This window comes from Danio rerio, chromosome 2 (assembly GCF_052040795.2).
Source record: "Danio rerio strain M-AB ecotype USA chromosome 2, GRCz13ab, whole genome shotgun sequence".
Lineage (NCBI taxonomy): Eukaryota > Metazoa > Chordata > Actinopteri > Cypriniformes > Danionidae > Danio > Danio rerio.
Window position 1 is genome coordinate 35,999,228 of NC_141022.1, and position 26,551 is coordinate 36,025,778.

At 35.5% G+C, this 26,551-nt stretch overlaps 2 protein-coding genes and 2 non-coding genes across 62 annotated transcripts in view; all 4 read right to left on the reverse strand.

The window, feature by feature from the left end:
• The window catches only part of puf60a (poly-U binding splicing factor a), a 17,866-nt gene extending 8,942 nt beyond the window's left edge, over positions 1 to 8,924 (reverse strand). For 2 of the 50 annotated variants that reach the window (XR_015477822.1, XM_087239688.1), the window contains exons 1-11: positions 8,842 to 8,916; positions 7,968 to 8,030; positions 5,706 to 5,815; positions 5,031 to 5,126; positions 4,020 to 4,109; positions 3,670 to 3,738; positions 3,237 to 3,398; positions 3,058 to 3,150; positions 2,737 to 2,950; positions 2,240 to 2,430; positions 1,881 to 1,937 (exon numbers count right to left, since the gene is read on the reverse strand). Coding sequence is in view for 27 of the 50 variants with exons in the window: in XM_087239688.1 (XP_087095814.1) it covers positions 1,881 to 1,937; positions 2,240 to 2,430; positions 2,737 to 2,950; positions 3,058 to 3,150; positions 3,237 to 3,398; positions 3,670 to 3,738; positions 4,020 to 4,109; positions 5,031 to 5,111 (957 nt within the window). In the remaining 23 variants the exon portion in view is untranslated. Of the gene's footprint in view, positions 1 to 1,880; positions 1,938 to 2,239; positions 2,431 to 2,524; positions 2,562 to 2,596; positions 2,640 to 2,736; positions 2,951 to 3,057; positions 3,151 to 3,236; positions 3,399 to 3,669; positions 3,739 to 4,019; positions 4,110 to 5,030; positions 5,209 to 5,705; positions 5,816 to 7,967; positions 8,031 to 8,835 lie in introns of those variants that run through there. The other 48 variants (XR_015477826.1, XM_087239689.1, XR_015477829.1 and 45 more) reach the window with 27 other exon arrangements.
• LOC137488408 (small nucleolar RNA SNORA57) lies at positions 3,471 to 3,606 on the reverse strand. Its single transcript, XR_015479314.1, has one exon. It is a non-coding gene; the product is annotated as a small nucleolar RNA SNORA57 (small nucleolar RNA).
• On the reverse strand, positions 4,279 to 4,412 carry LOC137488409 (small nucleolar RNA SNORA57). Its single transcript, XR_015479316.1, has one exon. It is a non-coding gene; the product is annotated as a small nucleolar RNA SNORA57 (small nucleolar RNA).
• A 1,588-nt stretch (positions 8,925 to 10,512) lies between the features above and the next one.
• nrbp2a (nuclear receptor binding protein 2a) overlaps positions 10,513 to 26,551 on the reverse strand; it is a 65,254-nt gene continuing 49,215 nt past the window's right edge. Inside the window, exons 2-20 of one of the 10 annotated variants that reach the window (XR_015478673.1) lie at positions 24,192 to 24,352; positions 23,967 to 24,089; positions 23,693 to 23,794; positions 23,508 to 23,597; positions 23,354 to 23,394; positions 21,489 to 21,583; positions 21,344 to 21,367; positions 20,909 to 20,992; positions 19,657 to 19,712; positions 19,454 to 19,549; positions 19,241 to 19,373; positions 18,911 to 19,013; positions 17,670 to 17,720; positions 17,442 to 17,577; positions 17,067 to 17,120; positions 15,818 to 15,881; positions 15,581 to 15,636; positions 13,122 to 13,650; positions 10,513 to 11,908 (exon numbers count right to left, since the gene is read on the reverse strand). Coding sequence is in view for 2 of the 10 variants with exons in the window: in XM_087241039.1 (XP_087097165.1) it covers positions 13,552 to 13,650; positions 15,581 to 15,636; positions 15,818 to 15,881; positions 17,067 to 17,120; positions 17,442 to 17,577; positions 17,670 to 17,720; positions 18,911 to 19,013; positions 19,241 to 19,373; positions 19,454 to 19,549; positions 19,657 to 19,712; positions 20,909 to 20,992; positions 21,344 to 21,367; positions 21,489 to 21,583; positions 23,354 to 23,394; positions 23,508 to 23,597; positions 23,693 to 23,794; positions 23,967 to 24,089 (1,407 nt within the window). In the remaining 8 variants the exon portion in view is untranslated. Of the gene's footprint in view, positions 13,651 to 15,580; positions 15,637 to 15,817; positions 15,882 to 17,066; positions 17,121 to 17,441; positions 17,578 to 17,669; positions 17,721 to 18,910; positions 19,014 to 19,240; positions 19,374 to 19,453; positions 19,550 to 19,656; positions 19,713 to 20,908; positions 20,993 to 21,343; positions 21,368 to 21,488; positions 21,584 to 23,353; positions 23,395 to 23,507; positions 23,598 to 23,692; positions 23,795 to 23,966; positions 24,090 to 24,191; positions 24,353 to 26,551 lie in introns of all 10 variants that reach the window. The other 9 variants (XR_015478674.1, XR_015478672.1, XR_015478670.1 and 6 more) reach the window with 9 other exon arrangements.

Genomic DNA, 26,551 nt, shown 5'->3' on the forward strand with positions numbered 1-26,551 from the left:
TTCTATAGGAATGCACATTGGCTTTGAGCAAGCATTTTTTTTTTTTGCTGAAACGGGTATCGAACAGATGCGACTGATGCAATATTGTGCATGAACTAGCCTATTATGTGGAATTTATAAGCCCTACAAAAGCCACGAAGACATAAGGCACTAGAAAGTGTTCATACACTATGCTCCAAATGTGGGTGGGCGTCACGGTGGTGCAGCGAGTAGCACGATGGAGGTCGCTAGTTCGAGCCTCGGCTAGGTCAGTTGGCATTTCTGTGTGGAGTTTGCATTTTCTCTCTGTGTTGCCGTAGGTTTCTTCCTGGTGCTCCAGTTTGCCCCACAGTCCAAAGACATGCAGTACAGGTGAATTGGGTAAGCTAATTTGTCCATGGTGTATGTTTGTGAATAAGTGAGTATGGATGTTTCCCAGTGATGGGTTGCAGCTGGAAGGGCATCCGCTGCGTAAAACATATGCTGGATAAGTTGGCGGTTCATTCTGCTGTGGTAAGCCCGAATTAAAAAAAGGGACTAAGCCGAGAAGAAAATGAATGAATATTTCAAATGTTCTGAAATCATTACAAGATGGTTTAATATGAACTACAGATGAATGTGGTTAAAATAGTTGAAATTAGGTCAACATTTTGTAAATCAGCTATGACACGGTTTGGTGGCAACCTGTTGGAATGTATAAATTCATAGCTTGAGAGGGTTCAAGAATATTCTGAAACAGGGCTGGGAAAAGGGCTTTTACTTGGTCAATTTCATTGGAAAACATGTAAACACACTGGATTGCCTGCCGTTGGCACTCTGACAGTAAAGTTTTTTTTAATGAACAGGTAGCATTGGAACTGAAGCCGGTACTTTTGACATCCCCGTGTTCAACTAATAATAAATGTTTGAGCACCAAATTAAGATCTCAGAATGATTTTTGCATTTGATTATATGACACTGAAGACTAAAGTAATGGCTGTATATTACCTAGCTTTGCCATGACTAACAAAGTACATTTAAAAACAGATTAATATGCTAAACAATGATTTTGAATTAGAGTAATACTCATTAATATCATTGTTTTACTGTAATTTTTGGTGAAGTAAAAGCAGCCTTGGGGAGCACACGAATTAATGAATGTAGTGCATGTGTAAAGAAAAAAAAACCCATCAATTTGTTAAAGCGGACTTAATTGGAAAGTCATTAATTAGGAGTCCTGTGTCTGCTTGAGCACCTTAACCATTCAGGCATTTCATGCAACTAGGCCCAAGACCTGAAATAAAGGTCAAGAACATGTGACAACAAGCTGAATTGATAATTAGAAATCTTATAAAAATTGACTACACATTGATTTAGACAGTGCTCTTTAAATTGCATTTAACTGCTTACTTAAGCATGAGACAACATTGAACAATTACATCACTGATCATACAGATTAACAATAGATTAAAGTTCAACAAATTTAGCATGATCTATGCAGTAGCATAGATGTTATAAAAATGAAAATACAATAAAAATGCCAAAAAGCATCTCAGGATTAAAATATTATTAACATCAAACCCATTAACATAAAACTATCATGGAATGCCTTTAGAGATTAAGTGAACATCAAGTATGATTAATTTCATTACGTGGGGCAGAAATCAGATTACAGACAGGAGGCATTATAACATATACAATTTTAGTCAAAGGTGCTACTTAAAGTCACCTGCAAATGAAACTGCTCAGCATTTAAGTACATGAGCCTGTCAGTTAAACATTTTCTTCCTAACACACTATAGAGCAATGAGCATCAAGAGTTTACCGGGAGGTCCCGAAGACAAGTCTCTCCCCACACTCATATTCTACACAAAACAAAAAGGCACCAGCGTGCTTTGAACAGAATTTCCTGAAGGATTTACCAGACAGTTGAGGAAGTCTTCTGTCCGATTCTCCGGCTGGGACAGATTCCATGCCATCTGTTTTTGGAGTTTACACGCTATGTTATCTTTCTGCATGTAAAAGCTCGGTCTTAAATAAGTAATGCTGTGTAATAACTGAGTCTTCATGCCAGTCAATGCCTAAGCTGACTCATAACAAGCCCTCACATACAGCACCAAGTGTCTGCTCTAGCCTTGCTAGGCCAATTTTTTTAAAAAAATATCACGCTGCCTTACTATATAAAAGAAAGGCTTTTACATGGCAAAGGAAGCAGCTGTTCACATTCACACACTCACTCTCCCTGACTAACAATGTATGATTGAGGTGTGTACATGCTCACCTGTGCAGTGATTTTGGCGGTGGCGGCCGCAGCTGCTACAGCAGCGGCAGGAGGCAGTCCACCCGGCGTCGCTGGAGTTAGAAGTGGCATGGGAGGTGTGACGGCTTTGCCCACTCGCAGGTACTGGCCCCCTAAGTCAAACAGGTTCATGGAGGACACCGCATCCTGCGCAGACTGGGCCTTATCATATTCTACAGGGGAAACAAGAAAAACTAAGACTCAACGGCCTCCAAGAAGACTCAGCATAAATCTACCAGAGCTCTGAGACAGTTACTGTGTAATTACCAGCGGGTACTTATGGCACAAATGTCCGTAACAGAGCCTAAGAAAACAACGACAACAGAAATAAAAACTTACTATGAAAGCATGTGAGGAACCTGCCCCCACCCTTCTCTATCCCCTGTGAGACATGTAGAGAACAGCATTCTGCCATGACTGACTGCTCTCAGTCAGATACATTTATATTCAACCGAATGGGTGCAGCAGCCGCCCCTCACCTATAAAGCCATAGCCTTTGTGCTTCCCCGTCGTCGGGTCCCTCGCCAGACTGCATGACTTGATTCTTCCGAAGGCCTCGAACACACTCTTGATGTCATCGTCCGACAGGTCCGGATGAACGGATGCCACGTAAATTCGGTTGAAGGCGCGTGCTTCTTCGGCTAGCTGGTCTATGATGGGTTGAGCTTGACCAATGTTGCTCGGTCGGCCCACCTACAAAATAAAACAATATTAGACATCAAGCATATCTAAAGTATTAAAAAAACAGTAAATTATAAATGTATATATATAAAAAATAAAATAAAAAAAAGAGCTCTCACTTTAATGTTTCTACCGCCAAGCATAACGGAGTTCATCTGTTCTAGAGCGAGCTGTGCTGCTTCTGGTACTTCATATTCTACAAATGCGAAACCCTGCAGAAAGAGCATCGTATGGTTAGAAATCCAAAGCACAAAATGTTAACTCCATTATTATTAAAAATGAAAGATGATCATCTGACCTTGTGTTTTAATGTAACAGAGTCCCAGGACATGTCAATGCTTTTAATGGGACCGAAAGGAGCAAAGGCCTGTCTGATGGTGTCTTCTCCTAACTCGTAGTATATGGACCCAACATAAACACGGCACATTATGGCTAGTGCCCGTTGCCTCTGTGCTGCAACCTGTAAAAGCACAACTCAGTTGATTAGACAAGCAGAATAAACAATCATCTTAGACAAAGTTCATCATGATAGGCTTGTTCCAATGATTGAGGATAGAACCAGCAGACATGAAACATGCTGGCACCGAAGACATAGCACTGGCTTCTCTTTACCTCCATACATTACACACATGAGTACTGAACAACTACATGCATGCCAAGAAAGGAGGGCATTTGTGCATTCACAAAAAGTATGAAGACAACTGAGATTACAGCGACAAACTTGTACTTACAGACTGTAGTGGTGAGAGGGGATCTCCAAAACCCATCGTTAACGATGCCATTTGAAGAGAATTAGGCATCTGTCGACAAAAATTAACCCATTTTATCACTGTAATGCAGATTTTAACCATAAGTGGATGTTGTCAGATGACCATTTAGAGGTTTTTTTACTGATATTAAATTATACCAATTCTATCTGATGTAAATGCATGGTTGTCATCAACGCAATTATGTAGTTGGCTTGTGAGTGGCAATGGTTTTTTTCTTCTTCTCAAAGCTAAATTAAATTTATATATATATATATGTTTTCTTTAAATGTATATATCCAACTCTATCATTGCATGTCCTAAAATAGTTTCACCTGTAGGTTGGTGAGCTGTTGCTGCTGATGGGCGATGGTCTGCTTGACCAGGACGCTCTTGATGCTTTGTTCCATGGCATACTTCTTTGCCTACAAATAGGGAGAAATAACATTAACCCACTAAAGCAACCCAGGTGGACAACAAGTGGCATAGGCTTTTCTCTAAAACATTATATAAAAGCAATGACTTCACAAATTCAATCAGAAAATTATATAAACTTTTACTTTTGTGAAATCAAATTCAATTCCATCTTCACAATAATGTACCAGTGATTGAGAATAGTACTAGCAGATAATCGGATGCCACTAGTACCGAAGGCATAGCACTGGCTTTGCTCTTGTCCGCTGCTTGCTTACATGTGCACTGAGCAGACACATGCTTATGAAGTCAAAGGACAGGAAAAAGATTTTCTAGAAAAACCGAAAAGATGAAATACAAAAAAATTGGCTGAAAGAGAAGTTAAACATGCTAACTTTAAAGTTACCAATTAGAACTTTTTAGATACAAGCCCATACTATGGAAAGGTACGGACCCAACTTTAGTACAATTTCTGTAGATCGGTCCTTCACAACACATGCATCGATCTCAAATCAGTTCATTCAGGCATTTTAATTTGATTCGGGAAAATGTTAGAGAAACAAATCAGCCAGAGATCTGTTATCAAGATCAAATGATCTAGGATCTGATAAATCATATTTTAACTGAGGATAAAAAAAATTAACCCCAAATCTCAGACAATAAGGGCTTAATTTTAGGGCGCTTCAATATATCCATTACTTAATTTAATGTACATTCATTATTATAAGCTATTCATGATTACAAAAAGACAAAATTTAGTAGTCAAGAGATACGCAAATCTCATTCACTCTTCATGCAGAATAAATTGTTAACAACATATTAACTTGCTTTCTGAAAAAAGTGTGATCCTTGTAAGGTTGGGGAATGTCACAACACAAAAGATGCTTGATTCCTCCACCCATGTGCATCAGAAATTAGAATGAAAGTCTCACCTTCTGTAGCGCCTCTTGCTGTTCGGGAGTGAGGGGTGGCAGGCCGAGCTTCGAGGCCGTGCTCTGTCCATTCTCCATCATCAGAGCCTCACCTCCCTGCACAGAGCACAGGCATCTGTCAGACCTGATGAATGTGAGCTGCAGCGAAACTGCTCAAGACACACACACACACACAGGACTGCAATACACACAGGACAACTTCCTTAAAGCTTAACCACCATCCAGTTTAAGAGCAAATTCAAATGACAGTTAAATTGTTCATCAGGATTATTATTCTCCAAAGCTATGACATGAATTATGTAAACAATTAAACATTTCAAATATTAATATTTAAATTACAATTGATTTCAAGTCATTTAAGGCTTGCTCTAAAACTTCTTTCTGGATTTTGGCACATTGACAACTTTTATTTAACATAGTATGGCTTGCTATAAAGAATTTACACTAAATTAAAAGGATGCTGATTATGAAATGATTTGGTATGCATTCAATTAACAGGCTCCACAACATGGTAAAGGGGAACCATGCATTCATACCACATGGTGACTTCACCCCTCAGTGGAAACAAACACTTGATTCTGTGGGTCACTGGAGGACCATATAACCTCAAAGTGCATATGCTAAAGCAAGTGAGCCTTTTTAAATTCAATACTACACAAGAGAAAACTTTAGTACCTTTGCTCAAATGAACTCCAGAGTGATGCACTGTCCCCCCCTTAAGGAGGTTTGAACCCAAAAGGTTCTGCCATTGGCTTTGGAAATTTAGTACAGTCAAGAGATATGCTCTACAGCACAGACAACACAGAGAGAAACGACAAAAAAGAAAAAAAGAAAAGAAAAAACACAAACCTACTTAGATCAAGAGAACTGGATAGGGAGACAACAATTTGAGATCATTGACATCCAAATCCAGGTGGAAAACGTTGGGTCTAACATTAAGGACAGGAAGCCCTCGTTTGAACACTTTTAGTACAGAGAAATGTGGTGCCAATGATACATGAATGAAGAATTCAGCCAAAAATGAAAATGGTCTTTTAAAACCCATTCACACCAAAAACTACATGTAAAGCGTTATGAAGTCTGAACTAATAGCTGAAATCAAGAACAAATTTTTTGCAGATGATGAATGATACAAGCATCAGCAGTTCAAAATTAAAACTTAAACTCTAAAGTGGCAGTAGCTGCAATATTTTTATACATATTTTTAAAGCATGTTGGTGTACATATAGTTCTTGGTGCGAGTAAGCATTTACTTGTGTTGTTCCAATTTCCAAACATGTGATTTTGTTTTTAAGAGTAATTGCAAGATTTTCACTGAATGACTTTTCTAATTTGTTTTGATTCAGAGGATTACTTCTGCATTGGGCTTTTTTGAAAGCAGGTGCAATAATAGAATGTAAACTAATTTTTTCTTGATTTCCTCTTCAGGCACCTAAATATGATGTGAAAAATGACTTCAATAACCATTTTTTTTGTTTGTTTTTACTTAACATCAATTTATTTTATGTTTAATGAAGCAATGGATGAATGACCTGCATGGGAGTTCTCCAATTTTTGTTGAAATTAAACACTGAAGAGCCATCTGGTAATTAAACCAAAAAGCATTACATAGATTATTAGAAGAAAAAAAATAAAATAAAATAGTATATATATATATATATAAAAAATGTAGTTTAGATTGACAAGTAATAAAAGTCTTTGAATAGTTGTCTTGTAGATACACAAGTTTGTGTACAGTAATCCCTCACTATAACATGGCCTGCTTTTCGTGGTTTCGCAGATTTTTTGTTTGTGCAATGACATTTTTTTTTCTACAGCGCATTGTGTTTGCATCCTGATTGGCTGTAGACCAGTCAATCAACATCCTCTGTGCCGTGTCTCCTGTACAGTACAGAATGCTCTCAGCCTGCCAAATTTACAGAAACCTTAGATCGCTAGCCATGTGATTCTGAAGTGCTGGACTGAATGTTTGCAAGTTTTCTCCACACAATGTCGACGAAACGTTCTGCACTGTCAAAGGAACCTGTGGTAGCACCCAAAAGGTAGAGGAAGATGCTAACCAACGCACAAAAAAATTGCTAAAGGAAGGTAGAAGTTACGCAGGTGTAGGGCGACATTAAAGAAAAGATGAAGAACAAATGTTTTTTTTTTTTATCTTTGGTTTCATTTTATAATATCGCCTGTCTGAGAAAAGATAAATATTGTTTAAATAGTTTTTTTTAATAACATGTTTATGTTTTAATCTTTAATAAATAATCTAAACCTGCTATGTGACTATTGCAGAGACACACACTGCGATATCAATGCTCAAACTATATAGTTCAGCCCTAATTTTTACAGTTTAGTACAGACACATATTAAAATCCAATATACACTAACAGATTTTTTTGTTTTAAAAAAACAGTACTCTATTTTATTTCCATGACTGAAATCTACAAGTCGCTCCATGTTTTCTGCTAAACCAAAATAATTGAGAAAAGCATTTCAGCTAATAAATGCAGTTGTTTGGAACATCTGGCTCAGTACATTTTCATTTCTGCTGAACTCTTACTTTAAAATAATGAAAACAATTTCCCCAAACATGAATATTAGTGCAAAAACACATACATTTTTCAATTCCATCCAAAAATAACAGGACGAGAGCTACCAGGATAGTACAACAGTTCTGGATGGCAAATAATGGTGAACATAATGAAAAGATGTTTGTCATGTAATGACTATGCAAAACTATTTACAGCACTGACATTTTATGATATTTATTATACACATACTAAATTAGGGCAATTCATGAAAAAAGTGCAGGTTGCTTAATGCAATCTACTGTTTGTCAAACATGTGTAATAACTAAGGTAAATGATACTCAAAAGTACTTGGCAACCCCCTTTTATAACAAAGGGGAAGTGTAATTTCGGGGTAAGCAGTTGATAAACCCCTTACCTAGCGCCTGCTCTCCGCTGGGCTGTCTTATATATTGGGAGCTTTTACTGTTCAAAACAGAGTCTATAAAGAAAGAGAGAGGTTTCAGTAAACTCGTTAGACTGCGTTCATTTCCCACCATTGCAGCTTACTTTTCATGTTATGGTATTGGTGTTGGTGTTTTTTAATAGGTAGGAGTTTTAGGTGCTGGTAATCTAATTGAACTCTTCACGCGGTCTTTATTGACTCTAAACAGATTTCATATTATGAATAATCACATAAACGTTACATCTAAAGGTTTAAATGCAGCATTGAATGAAAGCTTTACGAGTCTCCCCCTCCCAAACGTTCTTACCGTCCACACGGCCTTATGTAACGTCGGTTAAAATTATCTATAAATTGGAGCAAATAAACTCTTTCAAGTGCAAATAACAACTGGAAGCAAAATCCAAATAGCTCAAACTCTTTCGACAAGAGCATTTCGTTCGTACTGGGCCTTGCAGCAGGGAAGCGGATTCAGCTCATGTAAGTTAGGACAATGTGAATGTGAAAACGTTAGCTCGTGTAGCGGGTACAGAAACAGAGTAAACGCGAAAGTTTAAATTACCATCCTCGCAATAACCCGTTAAAAGGACTCTGATGGTTAAACTATTATCCATCAGAGGCGAGTAAGTCGGTCGAACATTAGCATTAAATCACAGTGGATGTAAAGAAGCACGCAGCGGCTGCAGCAGGCCGAGAGGAAAATCCCGCTCGGGTGCGCTAAGCTAGTTAGCAATTCCACTGTTCATCTAGCTGTTTGAAATGAAACCTCTGACAGGAAACATTGCTACATGTGCATGTGATAATGCTGTTTAACTATAAAGGGAAAATTTGAGAAAAATATTACATTTACCGCCGAAACAGCGACCGCCATTGAGCACACCTTCCAGCACTAACGTCCACACGGTGAGGAAGACTATGAAATCTCGCGATAATATCGATGGAGAGAAAAAAGAGTTGGGTAAAAGACGCGCAGCTGCAGTGCAGACGTTCTGATTGCAGGAGAAACACACAAGTCTGATAAAAAAACGTGCAAATATATATAGGCAGAGATGGCAACAATACACATCCTTTTATTAAGTAAAAGTACAGATACTCATGTTTAAAACGTAAAAGTCGAATTATTGACTACACTTTTGTACTTGAGTAAAAGTAAAGAAGTACAGCCTGAATATATATATATTATTATTATTATTATTATTATTATTAACAGTGAATTTGTGTACAAATACGATCTCATTAAATATTTTAACATAAAACTGCAAAATTGGTGGCGCAATGGGTAGCGATGTTGCCTCACAGCAAAAAGGTCACTGGTTCAAGCCTCGGCTAGGTCAGTTGGCAATTCTGTGTGGAGTTTGCATTTTCTCCCTGTGTTGACATGGGTTTCCTCCAGGTGGTTCGGTTTCCCCCACAGTCCAGACATGCGCTACTGGTGAATTGGGTAAGCTAAATTGTCCATAGTGTATGTGTGTGAATGAGTGTGAATGCATTTTTCCCAGTACTGGGTTGCAGCTGGAAGGGCATCCGCTGCTTAAAACATATGCTGGATAAGTTGGCGGTTCATTCTGCTGTGGTGACCCCAGATTAATAAAGGGACAAGTCGAAAAGAAAATGAATGAATGAGAGAATGAAAATTGTAATATTTTGGTTATTGGTTGTTATACTAATGTATTTGGTTATTAAATAATTTTAAGGAGTTTATCATATAACAATGCTAGAACAGCAAAACAGCTATTACTGTAAATGTACAATCAATTTAATAGCAAAATGCTTATAAAATGCCAATATATAGTAAATGTAGAACTTTTACAGCATGTGACGTTATACATTCATTCATTTTTGGCTGAGTCCCTTTATTAATCTGGGGTCGCCACAAGGGAATGAACCGCCAACTTATCCAGCATTTGTTTTACGCAACAGATGCCCTTCCAGCTGCAACCCATCACAGGGAATTATTGTTATACAGTGCTCAGAATATATAGGTAGACCCCTCACAAATCTCTCTTTTAAAATCATATTTTAAATAGGATGCTATACATTATTATATGTGTGCATTAGATTAGTCAGCACTGAAGCCAAATCTGGAGCTTGTCTAACAAAATAACATAAGATAACGGTCCAAAAACTAGTACACCCAAATGTATATGTTATAGTAAAATAATAATAAACGTTTAAAAAAAAAAAAGAAAAATCAAGAAGTAAAAAAAAAATAAGAAAAAAAGAAAAAAAACTGAGTTGATATTTTGTAGGTTGTAATTTTGTTCTGCAATATCTTTCTTAAATTTAATCGTATTATCTTTCAATTTCTAAATATGATTGGTGACTAAAGTATAATTTTAATAAATATATCTATTTAATAAATCCGTTTCGTTTAAATGCACCAAAATACATTTCCTATATTCACTGACAAATGGATGAAACATTCATTTTCAAAATGGGGTGTGATCAATTATGCTGAGCACTGCATATGCACTATATACTAGACATTTGCTATAATACAAAAGAAATGCATTCAGTCATATTAAAGTATTCATTATATATTTTAATGTTATAGTATTTCATGTCACAGTATACAGTTTCAACACAATAAAAATATAATAAAATAAAGTAAAACTGCCCAAAGCAAAGGTCATATTCATTCAGATGAGAAAGGACACCAGGAATTAGGAAGAGTATATTTTAACATCTCACTGTACATTCATCTCTTGTATCTACAAACAAACATACATACATACGCATACATACATTACATTGCAAGACATTTGAGTCTCATAATAACACTGGGAAGATGAACTGCTTTTTCATGTCAATCATTTGAATCTGTAAGAATGAATGGAGATAATATATCTCTTTTAATAGTTAAAAAAAGCTGCAATACATCCATCGCAAAACCATGCCAATATAACATAAAAATATATAATTCCAAGCATTCGTTTTCTGACATGCACATATATTCTGAAGCCAAGAGATGCTGGGAAGTCAAAGCCATTAGAGTACAGTACTGAAAGCATCTCTAAAATTGATACTATTGCTTCGGAAGGCAATGGCAATATGGATGGTTTCACAGAACGAACACTGTTGTAATTATGCAATCTAAAACAGCGTTGATCAACAACAAGATGTTATATTTGCTATATAGTATCCACACTTGCCAGCGCTGCACCCAGTACATCTTTGGCCTTGACACAGTTCAAGTTCTCATACGCAGAATACATACAATGTAGTGTATGAATCATATTGTGCATGACATAAAAATGTGCGCATACTGTGGTAGATGTCAGACAGCCCTTCACACCCAAATGAGGGATTTATTAAAGTAAACCTTGCTTCTTCTAAGTCAGTCAACGATCAGTTTATTGTATGCAGTGTAAAAGACAAAGAAAAGCAAACTTGGCCCATATACTGTGTTAAACACCTTTGAGCAGTCAGCCTATTTAGGACCAGCTCATATTCACATTAAAAAGGCAATTAAAAACATCTCATGTCAATCATGTCCACACTGGTACACTGACCATGATTAATTGTTTGCATCAAGTTGCTTTAGTTAAAAATATCTGATTTGGAAAGCTAGTAATTAGAATCAGTTTCTTCATAAAATAAAAACCAGATGCTTTATTAATTAAAACTGAGCAAATATCAGATCGAACATTTGTGTACACTTGACATAAGTATGATGTTAAATATAAAAAAGTCTAAGCAAAATCTTTTAGATTGCATTTACTTGAAGTGATATTCAGGAATTTTGTTAGAATTCAAAATAGCTGTTAAAAAGTCGTTGATTTTGCTGAATTAACACTGAATTAACTGATTTCACACTCAAAAAATTCCTATTTGGTGCTCAAGAAGTGTTTCTACCTAGAATCATTGATAAAAAAGTTAAGTTGCTCTATATGCACTCAGATATAAAGGTATAAAATCTGTCACTGGGGTGGTACTATTTCAAAAGGTAGACTTTTGTACCATAGAGGTGGATACTAGTACCTTTGGGTTACACTTTTGTACCTTCAAGTTAATAAAAGATACACATTTGAACTTTTGGGGTATTAAAATGTACCTTTAAGGAACTATTACACTGTAAATAATGCAGATTTCCACATAATTCATTCATGCTGACCCAACACAAATCAACTAAGTTTAGCTTAAAACTTTTAACAAATTTGTTGATTGTTCATAAATAATAAAGTTGTCCCAATGAATTTAAAAATGATACAGCTTAATAAAATGGGAATGGCTGGTGATATTAATGTCATGTTTGAGGCATATTAGTATATGTGAAGGGGCTTGTAAATAACTCATGAAAGAATAAAGTAACGTTAAAACCAAGCACATCATTGTTTTTCTTGTGAAATTCCCAATAAGTTTTATAAGGTGTATCCATATAAATGGCCCAGCCTGTATATTTTGAGTGTAGGAACAAAAATGTACCTTTTGAAAAGGTACTGCCCCAGTGACAGATTTTGTACCTTTATTTCTGAGTGTCTCTTTGTGAAAACCATGATATTTTAAGCATTAATAGAACGTTCATAAGAACAGCATTTGGAAATATGATTCGTTTTACAAATCTAAGTCCATAATATCAGTTTTGATCAATCTAATAAGTCTTTGTTGGATAAAAGTCTCACTTAAAAAAGAAAATCATACTGACTCCAAATGTTAGTGAGCTAAACCATTCTAGGATATGGCTATTGCCATGGTTTACAAACATAATGCAAAGTTCATTAGCATCTGTATGAAAAACAAACATTTGAGATCAACATAGCTTCACTGTAGAGACATTTTAAACTCTGTAAGATTAAGAGCAAGACATCATTTAAAAATGTAAGGTCTTACAAATAGTTGAAGTAGAGATCTATTAGTTTACCGGGCACCAAGAGCACTTTTGTCATAGTATCATACATTCGTTTGCTCAAAGCCAGCTTGTTAAAACATACAAAAGATAATCTAAAAAAAAGTAGAACTAAATATTTTGATACATTTTCTTGCTTGAAACTTACAACATGTAAAGCAAGACCATGTAATCAAGTTTTAAAAGAATAAATAATAATACATTTAAGTCTGGAACAAATGATCCAGTCATATTGCCTGATGGAAGCAGCAATCATTTCTTATACATTTAGCCTCTGTCAAAACTCTGTCATTCATTTTGTGAGATTCTGTCCTTTGCTAGATGAGCCTGGATGAAGCCATAAGCATGACGACCTGAAGGGATGTTTTTAAAATTCTTGAAAGAACAAAATAATAATAATAATAATTCACAACCCAAAATGCTGGCACTGAAAGAGGAAATGTAATGTTGGAAAATGCATTTCTTTGTCATGGTGAGATGACAGCAGAAATTTGAACTTCAAGATCCAGGTTAACAGCTCTTTGGAGTTTGTGCAGGTACCATGCGGTGTGGTGCAAGCTTCTTTTTTTTCCAGGCCCGCTGCTCACTTTAAAGCCATCTTGTCATGACCTTCATTATATAATGGTGTGCTTTTGGTCACATTTCCCTCCTGTCAGACTAGATCTCTGACCCAAACTTCAAGCTTTGTTTGTCTATTATTATACCAGCTGGGCTTTAGTACATCACAGCCATGGCAGTAGGGGAGGTGGATGTCCCCGACCAGTGCTTACATAACGCATCCTCAAGAAAACATGCCAGCTTCTCACAGTCTTCCTGCAAGACACAAAAGCAACACAACCGCAATCAAACACTGCAGAACTGTACAATTTATTGAAGGGACACTAAATATTCTGGCATCAAACCAACTTGAGTTTTTTGTTCTGTTGAACACACAAGAAGATATTTTGAAGAATGTTGTAAACCATTGACGATTGACATCAACATTAGAAAAAACCAATACTAAGACTGTCAACGGTTACCGGTTTACAAAATGATTCAGTATATCTTTTTAGTGTTCAACAAAACAAAGAAACTCAAACAGGTTTGGAAGAAGTGAAGGGTGAGTAAATTATGATAGAGTTTTCATTTTTGGGTGAACTATCTTTAAGACATTTGAAGTGACAGTTCATCCAAAAAAGAATATTCTGTCATCATTTACTCACCCTTAGCTTGCTACAAACCTTTATGGGTTTCTTTTCTTCTGGTAAACACCAAAGACATTTTAAAGAAAGCTGAAAACAGGCAACAATTCACTTCCATAGTATTTGTTTTTCTTACTATGGAAGTCAATTGTTACATGTTTTCAGCTTTTTTCTAAATATCTTCTTAATTATTTACCAGAATAAAGAAACTCAAAGGTTTGCAACCACTTCAGGAAGAGTAAATGGTAAGCACATTGTCTTTTCTTGTAGGCGAACTGTCCCTTTAAGACTCAACTATCTACTAACTACTATACAAGAATCAGTGATGTGACATCAAATTGAGTTGTGGCTTGCTTACTAGGGGACTAAAGGCAGAGCAGTGACAACAGAAACTTTGGGGTTTGTCAAGTCAATGTGACACCCTTATTGACATTAGTCAGCGCACATATTTTGGAATTTGTAAGGTTGGCTAAGAACTGACCAACTGTAGTCTGGTGACTGTCTGCATTAATGTAATGTAATGTGTATTTATATAGCGCATTTATTGTTTATGGCCATACACCCAAAGCAGTTCACAATCATGGGGGGGGTCACCACACACCAGCTATTGATGGAGTGGAGAGACAGTGATAGAGCCAATTCGGTGGAAGGGGATGATTGGGAGGCCATGATCGTAAGGCCGATAGAGGGACTTTGGCCCGGACACCAGGGTTACACCCCTGCTCTTTCACGAGAAGTGCCATGGGATTTTTAATGACCACAGAGAGTCAAGACCGCGGTTTAACGTCTCATCCGAAAGACGGCGCCCACTGAAAGTGTAGAGTCCCCTTCACTTTTACTGAGGCATTAGGACTCCCACAGACCACAGTTTGAGCGCCCCCTGCTGGCCTCACTAACACCCCTTCCAACAGCAACCTAGTGTTCCCAAGTGGTCTCCCATCCAGGTACTGACCAGGCTCAGCCCTGCTTAGCTTCAGTGAGTAACCGGTCTTGGGCTGCAGGGTGATATGGCTGTGGCATTAAGCTGTTTGTAAATGGCATGACCTTCAATTAAATCCTTAAACTGGATAGAGTCGTGTGATAGTGAAATGTTAACTGATGTTTACATGCATCATTTAGCAGTGAGAGCGATACACATCAGTTAATGGTACGTAAGCTTGTGACTGTTCAAAATAGTCACAAAATATATTCAAAGTTGAATAGGAGTTACAGGAAAGAAGCAATTTTCAATTATAACAAGATAATCCAGCTTTAAATCTAAAAAAAATAGTTTCTGTTTATTATAAAAACATAATATTTATGCTACTTTTCTTCAAACAACTAGGTTTAGTAATTGCGTGTCCTTTTACATATTTTAAAGATAACCATATTCAGTAAAAACACACCTTTATCCATAAATATTATATACCAATAAAGTTAAACATGCAATGTGAATTGATTCATATTTTACACAGTTCATAAAACAATTCAACTGTAAAGCTGATCTTTTATAAAAAGTACTATACAAATGAAATTGACTTGACTATTATATTCATGTATAAAACAAAAGATCTCATGCTTACCTCGCTTATGAAAGCATGGTGAACCAACTCACTAGCCAAATCTTTGGGACTGTCAGCTGGAAATAACAAACAAACACAACTTTAAATGTTCTTTCAAGATTTATATTTGACAGTCCAATTTTAATGCATTCTTGACAGATTTGCCTCATATTTAAATGTGCAGTAATTACTTGCCTAAAGTGTTTTATCAAAAAATAAACACCAAGAACATAATTGAATGTGTGAACATTGACTTACATGGCAAAACATCACAGCTAAGCTGGCGGTGAAGCCTGTCATCCATCTTTAAAAACAGAGAGAGCTAAAAAGACAGGAAAAAAGACAGATGATGCACAATGTTCACAGACTATTTACTTTTAAAGGAATGAACTCCCTAACTGCATCGGAACGGCAGAGACACTCGCTGTTTTCAAGAAACAACTAAAAACTCAACTATTTAGTCTCCACTTCACTTCCTAATCTGCAACTGCCTCTCTGTATACACCACTAACTGTACTCAAAAAAAAAATTACTAATGCTTTCCTTCTTAGACTTCACAGACCTGAAACTTGCCTATAGCACTTATTCATTGTTGCTCTTATAGTTGTGTAAATTGCTTCCTTGTCCTCATTTGTAAGTCGCTTTGGATAAAAGTGTCTGCTAAATGACTAAATGTAAATGTAAATGTAAAAGGCACCTATGATGTAAATCAACTTTTGTAAGCTGTCTGGACAGAACTTTGTGTAGGTGTTATATGTCCACAGTCATATTGGAGTGATACAAACACAAGTCCTTTTTTTTATTTTTTATTTCCTGATGTTCAAATAGGACACAAATCCTAGTGATTTCGAGGCCCACTGCAACATGACGTAGGAGTGGGGTTTTCCCCGCCTACCGAAGTGATTTACAAGACGCCATGTTTCTGTAATAACATGTAAACACATGTCCACAGAACATTTCATTGCAAATAAAGTGAGATTAAAATATCACAACTCTCTGTGGTTTTTATAAGTTCTATAATTTTAAACCATTTTTAAAACAGAGCATGTTTGTGGTAAAAAAAGTAAAATTAACATGTAATTCTTAACAGCTATAATCACCACGACCACATGGTGTCAGTAAATGCTAATATATGTGCGTGTATGGCAAACTGCATTTGTGTGTGACTCATCATTTTAAAAAGGCTTGATTAACTTCCACCACAAATACATGAAAAACGTACTTGGTATTTTTGACTAATGAGCTGTATTTCAGCTTTAATCGAGTCTGTCTCTATCACTGACTGCTGTTTATCTGATGTAATGCAGGAGAAGCAGACATGCACATGGGAATGGTGGGCAGGGAGAAGCAGCTAATTTGCATTTAAAGCCACAGGCTACAAAATAAAGCTACACTCTACTCAGACAAAATAGGCAGATTCTTTAGGCTATTATGAATTATCTTATCTTACATCTTGTAAAAGGGGTAAAAAAGGTGCCCTTTCAGCTAAACTACAAATGAGACTTACATGACTCCTTGTGCCTTCCTCAGTTGCTTCCAAATTACAGTGGATCTGGACAACCTATGCGAAAAAACAAGGATTTTACTCCTAACTGTTGTGATTCAAGTTTCACCAGGTTTTAAACATGAACAAGTCTTTTTTTTTTTTTTTAAATGACAGAAAGTTACTTATACATGCTTTGTATTTAGAGGAATGCACTGATCACTATTTCTGGGAAATGTTTAAAGTGTCAGCTTAAACTAATCATTGTTCTTCAGATTTTAACAGACTTCTCATTGGTTTGTTAGATTAGCAAATATTTAGTATTAAAAAAACAATGTTTAAAATGAATTGCGATTCTGAGCTGTGTGAATGTACAGATCTCTTGCGGTTTTTTCTAACCTTTCTGGTTTCGGTCTCTTGTGGCTCTGGCGTTGGGGTCTTCACAGTCTCCATCTGTTCCTGTGACAGAGAAAGAGCGCGGGGGATAGGATGTGGCCGCTGGGAAGCAAAGTTCATCAGGGGATATATACCGTTCCTGTTCATGTGGGAGCAAAGGTTTTAAAATGCAGAAGCATGGAAACAAAAAGAGTCTAACTGTAAAATCAGTTGATCTTCTCCATCACTCACTTCACATCCTCAAGGAATTTGTCCAGCTCCAGAGGAGAGACGTGAGAGTATCTAAGAAAAAAAAACATGAAGGATGTCAGAGAAAAATAGGAAGCAATCAGCGGGTGAGTTTTAATCTGCACCCTTGCTCAGTAGTCAGTGCACTGATTTTGCATTGATGCCATTTTAAGTGCCATCAAATTCTTCCAGTGACCTGAAAAATCCCACAATGCACAGTGAAAATCCAGGTGCAGGCATTATGTGCCCTTAACGTAAGTTTGGAAAAGCGAAATATGAATCACATGACCAAAATCATCAAATGTAATGACATACAAGACAAGATTTTCTAAAAAGAATAAGTTATTTATTTATTTTTAACATGAACGAACACAACTAAATCTAAATCTAGCAAACATTTATAATTGTTTAATGGTTGAAATGATAATGATAATCGAATAATTGTTAAAAATAATCAAATTTTTTAGCTATAATGTACTAATAAAACTTTAATATACGAGCAATTCCAGCATTATGGATGTGACATTTACAGTACAAACATAAATTCACAGAGAAAGTATTCGGTAACAATATATTGAATTATATTATATTTTCCAAAACAGCTCAAAGTTATCAGAAAAATATTAATTTGTAAACATTTTTAAAATTTAAATGAGGAAAATAAACATGCATTATGGTTGTGACCAAAATAAGTATGTAAGTTTGCAATATACAACATACTTTGTAGAAATTAAATTAAACTGCACAACCAAAAAAACAATAATGCTAATCAAAAGGACAACAGTTGCCTCACTATAGAACAAACACGATTGATTCTATTTTATGTTACATTAATGATGAAAAAACATTGTTATGGATGCGATATCTCTCCGTTCTGGATGTGACAGGTGTAAAATCGCCACTTGTGTGAATGGTAAATCAAATATAATTGTTTGAAAACATTGACAGAGGCATTTTTGTGAAAGAGTTTTGGTATTTTGGTGAAAACATTTTTTTTTTATGGCAAGTTTGTCATTTGTATGGAATTGCTCATATATGAATACCATTAATTCTGCTGTTGTTCACAATCTCCATTTTTGATGATGCATGATGAGGACGTTCTCAGCGTGTCCCAATGGGTAGTGAACCAAGCTCATCCCTGTCCTTACTAGAACCCAAATTCATGCACGTGACCTACTGATTAAGAACCTTGAAATCTATGGTTGCTGATTGAGACGCAGCAAGATTTAGTTTGAGAAACTTACTTTAGATGAACTCCAGGTCGATTGCGATGATTAATCTCTGCCATGATGCCATTGGGGTCATAAGATTTTGTCTTCTCTTCCACGCAGTTCTCAGGGAGAAGATCTGAAAAACACATAAAATATAAATTCAACTGAAGAAATTTTGCTACATGTAAAAGTGTGTGTGACAAATAAAGGCTTCATCAACATCAAATATCAAACTACACATTGGTTTTTGCATTAATGGGTCAGGCTTAACAGTTCTGCTTTGTCGAAGAACAAAATTAAAGGAATGCTATGAGGGAAATAGCCTATAAGTTTAAACAAGAGTGTTTTCCTATGTCCACTTACACTGGTTATTGATAAAGCAGTGCGCAGCAAGCAGCTTTAAGGAGTGCACCTCAAATAACACCCGGTGGAAGAGCAGATCGTGAGCGGTAGGCCGTGATTTGGCTTCTGTGCGTACACATGACTGAATAAATTCCTGTCAGTGTAAAGAGACAAGAGTGTTAGATTAAATAATTCAGCAGAGTATTAATTATAAACGTGCTTTAAGTGTTTTACCCTCATTAGAGGGTCTTCAAGTGACTGTCCAGCATAATCAATGGCCTCTTTCGCAACAGCAGTGTCTCCATTGGCCTGGATTTCCAACACTGCCATCTAAAGGTAAAGGAGAAACATGAAATGAAAATGCCATGCTGTTAAATGTTGATATGTTGGAATTGATACATTTGCTTTTTTTTAGATTATTCAATTAGTTTACAAACCTCCAAGCCACAGATACCGAATGAAAATATATCAATTGCGTAGTTATCTTCAGCAACTGGAAAAAGAGAGAGAAAACGAAAGAGACGGTAATGTCATTAAACTTTTTCTAGACTATCAGACCACAAATATACATGTATATGGGTCAAAGACTAGACTTACTATTTTGTTGTTTGCATCAAACACAATTAGCAAAATTGAAGAAAAAAAAATAATGATACATTTTAAAAATGAAAATATTAAAATATGGGAAAAATAATGATTCATTCAGTAAAAACAAACTATATAATCTGAAACAATATACTTTTTTATAGTATATTTTATATATAGTTGTATTTACTATCTATCTATCTATCTATCTATCTATCTATCTATATATATATATATATATATATATATATATATATATATATATATATATATATATATATATATAAAGCAAGAAATTAAAATAAAATGAACTATGCCATATTTATTCAATTGGTTAAAGCTAATTGGTTTGAATGATAGAAGCAAAGGTATAAATATTTAACATGGTGCTTATATATAGATTCACATGTAGTCAGAATTATTAGCCCTCATTTGAATTTATTTTCTTTTTTAAATATTTCCCAAATGATGTTTAACAGAGCAAGGAAATTTTCACAGTATGTCTGATAATATTTTTTTCTTCAGGAAAATTTATTTTATTTCGGCTAGAAGGAAAGCAGTTTTTAATTTTTAATAAACATTTTAAGTTAAAAATTATTAGCTCCTTTAGGCTATATTTTTTATTCGATAGTCTTCAGAACAAACCCTCGTTATACAATAACTTGTCAAATTACCCTAACCTTCCTAGTTAACCTATTGTCTAACCTGTATGTAAGTGTCTTGAACAATATCTAGTCAAATGTTATTTACTGTCATCATGGCAAAGATAAAATAAATCAGTTATTAGAAATGAGTTATTAAAACTATTATGATTAGAAATGTGTTGAAAAAAAATCTCTCTGTTAAAAATTTATTTGGGGAAAAATAAACAGGAGGGCAAATAATTCTGACTTCAACTGTAAAAAGACAATATTTGAGACTTGTACTATGTATAAAATTATGTATAAGACTTAGATCATAAAAATGATCAATATACTTTTGTCCAGAAATAATAACATTTAACAGCTCCTATTCCACTGTACAAAAGGCAGTATTATACCTTTACTGTATTTATGCTTGAAAACCTCCTTCTGAATAAAACTGTTACAGACATCAGATACTCACTGCCATACTCTGGTGCAAAGAAATGCTGGTTCCGCACTTCATCTCGATGCTGATGCACATTCCCATGAATCGCCTCAGCAAATACTGAAGGAAAGGCAAAAAACACAACATTTACACTCTATTTATAACATTAAGTGGCTAAAAGAATTATGGCCAGTAAACATACATAAATAAGATCTCCAGCACATGGGTAGGAGTCCAACATAAATAGTCTGAAGGGGGAATTGGGCTTATTTTCTTTATTTATGTCTTGGACTGTAAAGGCTGACAAGAAACTCTACAGTACATTACATAACCGCCATGATTCTGAGCCAAAATATGCAAAGCATTGTGTAAGGAAGGAAGGAAAAGAAACAGTCTAAGTCCAGTCTGTGTTTTCTGAACAGATAACCACATTCCTGTGCACATGGCATATAGAGCTGGAAATGGACTCACCGTTAACAAACAGCCTGTGCCACACTGTAAACGAAACAAATTGTATAAATGTCTACTTGAAGCAAATAATAAATGTCAGAAATGTTCAGAAGTGAAATGATTAAGTTAAAGCCTAAAAGGAAAGATTAAAAGACCACTGTCATACCTGAACCAATCTTTATGAGGCCGTTGTGCTGGATAAAGATGGTGTCACAGGTCAGGTTCCCATGGATGATGGGAGGATCACATGAGTGTAAATAACTAAAGAGAAATGAAACATTTTTTCCATACAAATAAACTTTTAATTAACAATAACATAAAATATGTTTGTGTTTCTATTTAAAATAGCAAATTTTAATAATAAAAGAAAAAAGTTTGGTAATACTTTATTTTGATGGTCCCTATTGCACATTTTGTTGACTAGAAGTTGCATTGCAACTACAAACCAATTAATTTTCATTTGATTAATAGGACTGTCTGCTTAATATCTGCCCCTTCAACAGACATTTAACTGACTATAGGAAACTCAAGTACATGTTAAACTTACACTAACCCCAACCTAACAGTCTACTTATAATCTAATGAGAATTAGTAGGCATGTAGATGCAATGTAACTTAAATTCAACAAAATGCATTAAAGGGACCATCAAAATAAGGTGATATCAAATCGGAAATGCAGCATATACACACACACAGACACACAAACAAACACAATTTATAGCTATGTGTTGGAGTAAAAATTGAAATGTTTTCTGTTTTTGAATAAAATAACAAAAAATGGGTCTTTTTATCATGTTTATGAAATCAAGGCACCTTGAACACAAAACCATTTTTCAACATTAACAGAGTTCAATAAGAGAAATCAATATTAGGTGAAATAGCCCTGATCACAACAAATAATAAAATATTTATTATTTATTTTTTTTGCTGTAAATGGCAATATTTTATTTGAAATTTGGAAAAAAATACGTTAAAAGCCAGACTTTATAGAATAAAACAAAACTAACATTTTACTCAAACCCATACCTAATATCCAGAGAATGTTCAAGTGGTCTCTTAGTTTTTTCTATAGCCATATCCACTACTGGTCAAAAGTTTGGGATCAGTACTAATTTTAAATGTTTTCAAATAAGCTTATCCTATTTACCAAGGCTGCATTAATTTAATCAAAAATACAGTAAAAATTGTGAAATATTATTGCACTATAAAATACCTGTTCAAATTTAGTTTATAATTTTATTTAATAATTTATTCCATTGATTTTAAAGATGAAATTTTAGCTTCATTACTCAGCTTTAGCTTCAGAGTCACATGATGGTTTAGAAATAACCCTATTATTAATTTTTATTAATGTAATAGTAATAAAAGCAATTATGACTGGAGTAATGATTTCATTTGAAACGACATACAATAAGAAATAAATAAATATTTAATAAATAAGTATTTGACAATGTAACATTTTTTTAAACATTTAATAAAAGCCGCCTTGAGGAACAGAATAATTTGATTAAAATTGCTAAATAAAAATAATAATAATAATTTAAAAAAACGGACTCCAAACTTTTGACTGGTAGTGTACATCAAATATGGGTTTAAATTTGTCATTTAGATTTTCCCTCAAGAAAATGTCAATTAGTCAGAATTATTTTGTTCTATTGTGATTCAAAATCAGGGTCATTCACCAAATACTGTTTTCTTAACTCTCAAAATAAATATAAATATAAGTATAAATGATTTACACACATTTAATTTATTAAAGTACTAATAAAGCGGATAAATAAAGCGTCCATTTTTTCCTATTTCACCCGACCAAACTCTCCCCTCATCTGTCATTGGCTAAATAAACAAACATCCCATCCTCAAACTAACTCCATTGGTTGATTCAACGTTGCTAAACAAAGCAATGTTTTGAAAGCCCCATACAGAGCCACAGTGTTTACACTTTTAGGGAAATCAAGCAACAAACGGCTGACTTAGGAAAACATTTTACTTAGTCTTTAAAAAGCACATTTGCAGACATTTTATTATTACCTGAGGGCAGAGAGTATCTGCGTGCACCACCGCTTCCAAGCCTAAAACACACAGAAAGCGTCAGATTTTGTTATATTTCTACCAGAAGGTGGTGTTGTCCTCCAGCTTTCCAGCAGTAGACCATTTACTTTCAGACACTGATGCAACATCTCACCTTTACATTCATAGTTTTATGGTTCTTCTTGGTCTTCTTCAGAAACTGCTTGAGACTTCCAGATGACATATATTCTGTGATAAAAATCACCTGTGTGGCGTGAAATGAAAGAAAGCATGAATGCCTGAATTCAGGGCAAAGTTCACGCAGATGTTTGACTCTGTCAGGTGTGTTTCGAGTCTCACCCTCGCTCTGCTTTCCCTCATATCCAGCCAATACTTGTGAAACTTCACAATGTTGGGATGCTCCACCTGCATCAGGTTCTCAAACATCTCTCTTATCCGCTCCTGAGTAACACAAAGCATGTCAACACTTAGGTTTTACATTTCAAGCGTTGGTTCTGTCACCATACCAGTGTGATGACGCTACGATACAGTAACATTTCACAGATGTTCTGTGGTGCAGCATGCTTAGTATCCCACCCACAATATTGATGTTGGAAAACAAGCATGGCTGTACCTCAAAGGACTTGAAAACCTTCTTGTCTGAAAACTGTACTTCGTTCCACACCACCTCCACCCCCTCTTCGGTGTCCATAGCCAAGTACGCACTCTCGATGCCTGGGACATTTCCCTGACTGACCTAAAAAAAAAGGAACAGAGGGTGGAAAAGGAGGTTTAGTGCTTAAAATTCTGCCAAGTTCATACAAAGTACCATTTAGCTAGTGATATCTGCAATATTTACTTCATGTTGCGCAACGTTCTACAGTGTTTGCAAATGTGATATTTTAGAATCAGCTTCTTGGTATTCAATGAGTATTTCTGTGAAGACGAAGAAGAAGCACACGCCTCCTTCTCCACCCCCTCATGGCTCTGCAAATCTCCCATGGTGCAAGTTGTGGTTTTCTGCGCAAGAATGACAGCACAGATACATTCAACGGCCTGTAAATTCTTGTTCGTTTTTGTCTTTGCAATGCTGTAAATTAACCTTATGACAGAAAAGGTACATTGATGTTTGCTTGCTGAACACTGCTAGTCTACATGCTTTTTTTTTTTTTTTTAGGACAGAACCAGCGCTTTTATTATCACATCTGTCTGGAGGAAAACAAAGTGATTAGATTTTTCTATTTTTAAAGGCTGAATTTGCCCCTTCCTGCTGACGGGTCAGCTCAAACTATGTGTTTTAGAAGCAGACACTGCATGATCCAGTCAAGCTGAGATGCAGCTGTCCTCTAAAAGGACTTGGATGGATTTAACTGGGTCTTACACTGAAAAAAACACATGACTTCAAAATGATAATGGTGTTTGGTAAGCTTCGACAAAGAGCTTTATATATCAGGCCATTCTGCTACTGTAAGTGTAGAATAAGACAGATGTGTTGGAGTTATTATGATATTTACTGTACTAAACAGAATTAATAGCAGTTCAAGCACAAATAAATGATCCAGTTACTATGACCATTTATGTGAAGCTGCTTTGACACAATCTACATTGTAAAAGCGCTATACAAATAAAGCTGAATTGAAATGTGTATTGCTGATTACAACATCTTAAATAGGAGCACTTTATTTCAGAGATGCATTATTTAAGAGAAATAAATGTGATTACAATATGAAAACAGGTAAGTTAAATTAAATATTTTTGAATGGGGAAATTTTATAGTATATATTAAGTAAAAATTACAAGTAGAAACAAATGTACAGTACAAAACAAGCACAAATGAAATAGACAGTGCTTTATGTTTTCTTTGTCTGCGAAGTCTAACAGTATTTGGGTACAGAATATGAAGTGTGCGTGAGCCTGAGTGAAGGACTGACTGGAGCGCTTGAGGTTATATCAGGTCAGCAATTTCAAGGTAACCTTTTACCAGAGATTTATAATAACCGTTTCAAACTGTAAATGTGAGTACAGAATAAATCTGTGTACAATCTACCAGCCTCCCCCAGGTCCTAATGCATGCCTGGTAACATAACTGATACACATGGGGGCGTTGTAAACTTTAGACTTGGCAAATGAAAGAAAAATACACAAATAAAAAGAGGTTGTCATAAAGTGCTCAGTCATGCTTCAGAATAAATGAAAAAAATAATGACTTATTGACTAATATGAATCATATGGAGGTGAATTCAGTATCTGCTCTGTTTGGGCCCATTTCCACTGAGTGGTACGGTACATTAGTATGCTTTAATGACCGTTTCAACTCTCAAAAGGTACCTAAAAGCGAACCGTACTGTACCACTTTTTAGGGACCCTTTCGGAAGGGTAGCTAGCACCAACAACAACAAAAGTACCAAAAGGCGGATTAAGACGCGCAGCTGATTGCTATTGGTTTAAAGAGATATGTCCCTAGCTCGTGGACAAGCCAGGAAAATAAAAACAAAGGAAGCCATATATTTTAAATACATAGCCGAGACATTACACTGTAATACTACATATATATAATAACGACCCATGGTGGACCCGAGCTTACACTACTTTTGTCGTCGTCTTGATGAACAGCCACAAAGCCAAGAAGAGCAGAATCTGCCCTGTGCCCTGTAGTTGTTTACAAGGCCGTCTAAAGCATGAAGAGTTTCGCTTTCTCTATTGAGCTCACCGCGCATCTATATTTGAAATAACAAACTTCTTGAGCTGATAACAATAACATACGCATAATTATTGAAGTGCTTCTGACATACGATCCTTTCAGAAACAATCAATCTCGAAAATGACGAGCAAAAAAAAGGAGAAGCCCGACAAAACAAAGCAGCAAATGATTTTTTTCAGTAGCATAAAACATTGGTACCCTTTTGGCAGTGGAAACGCAAGCCTAATAAAGGTGACCCGTACCATACCATTAGTCTTTTTTCTTCACAATATCGCTCCCAATGCCTGTCCCATGAGACATTTATTGAGGGGCTGCAGTGTTACACTAATACAAATGAAAAAAATACAATTTAGTTCCATCTCGAAAACAAAGCATCAATTGGGGTCATAAAATCACAAGTCTGATTTTAATTTGTTGTGAGAAGCGAACACTTATGAGGGATAAAAATATCAAACTTGACTCTATAGTATAACCTGTGAATTAAAAACACTCAAACAGAAATATATTGGCAAACAACA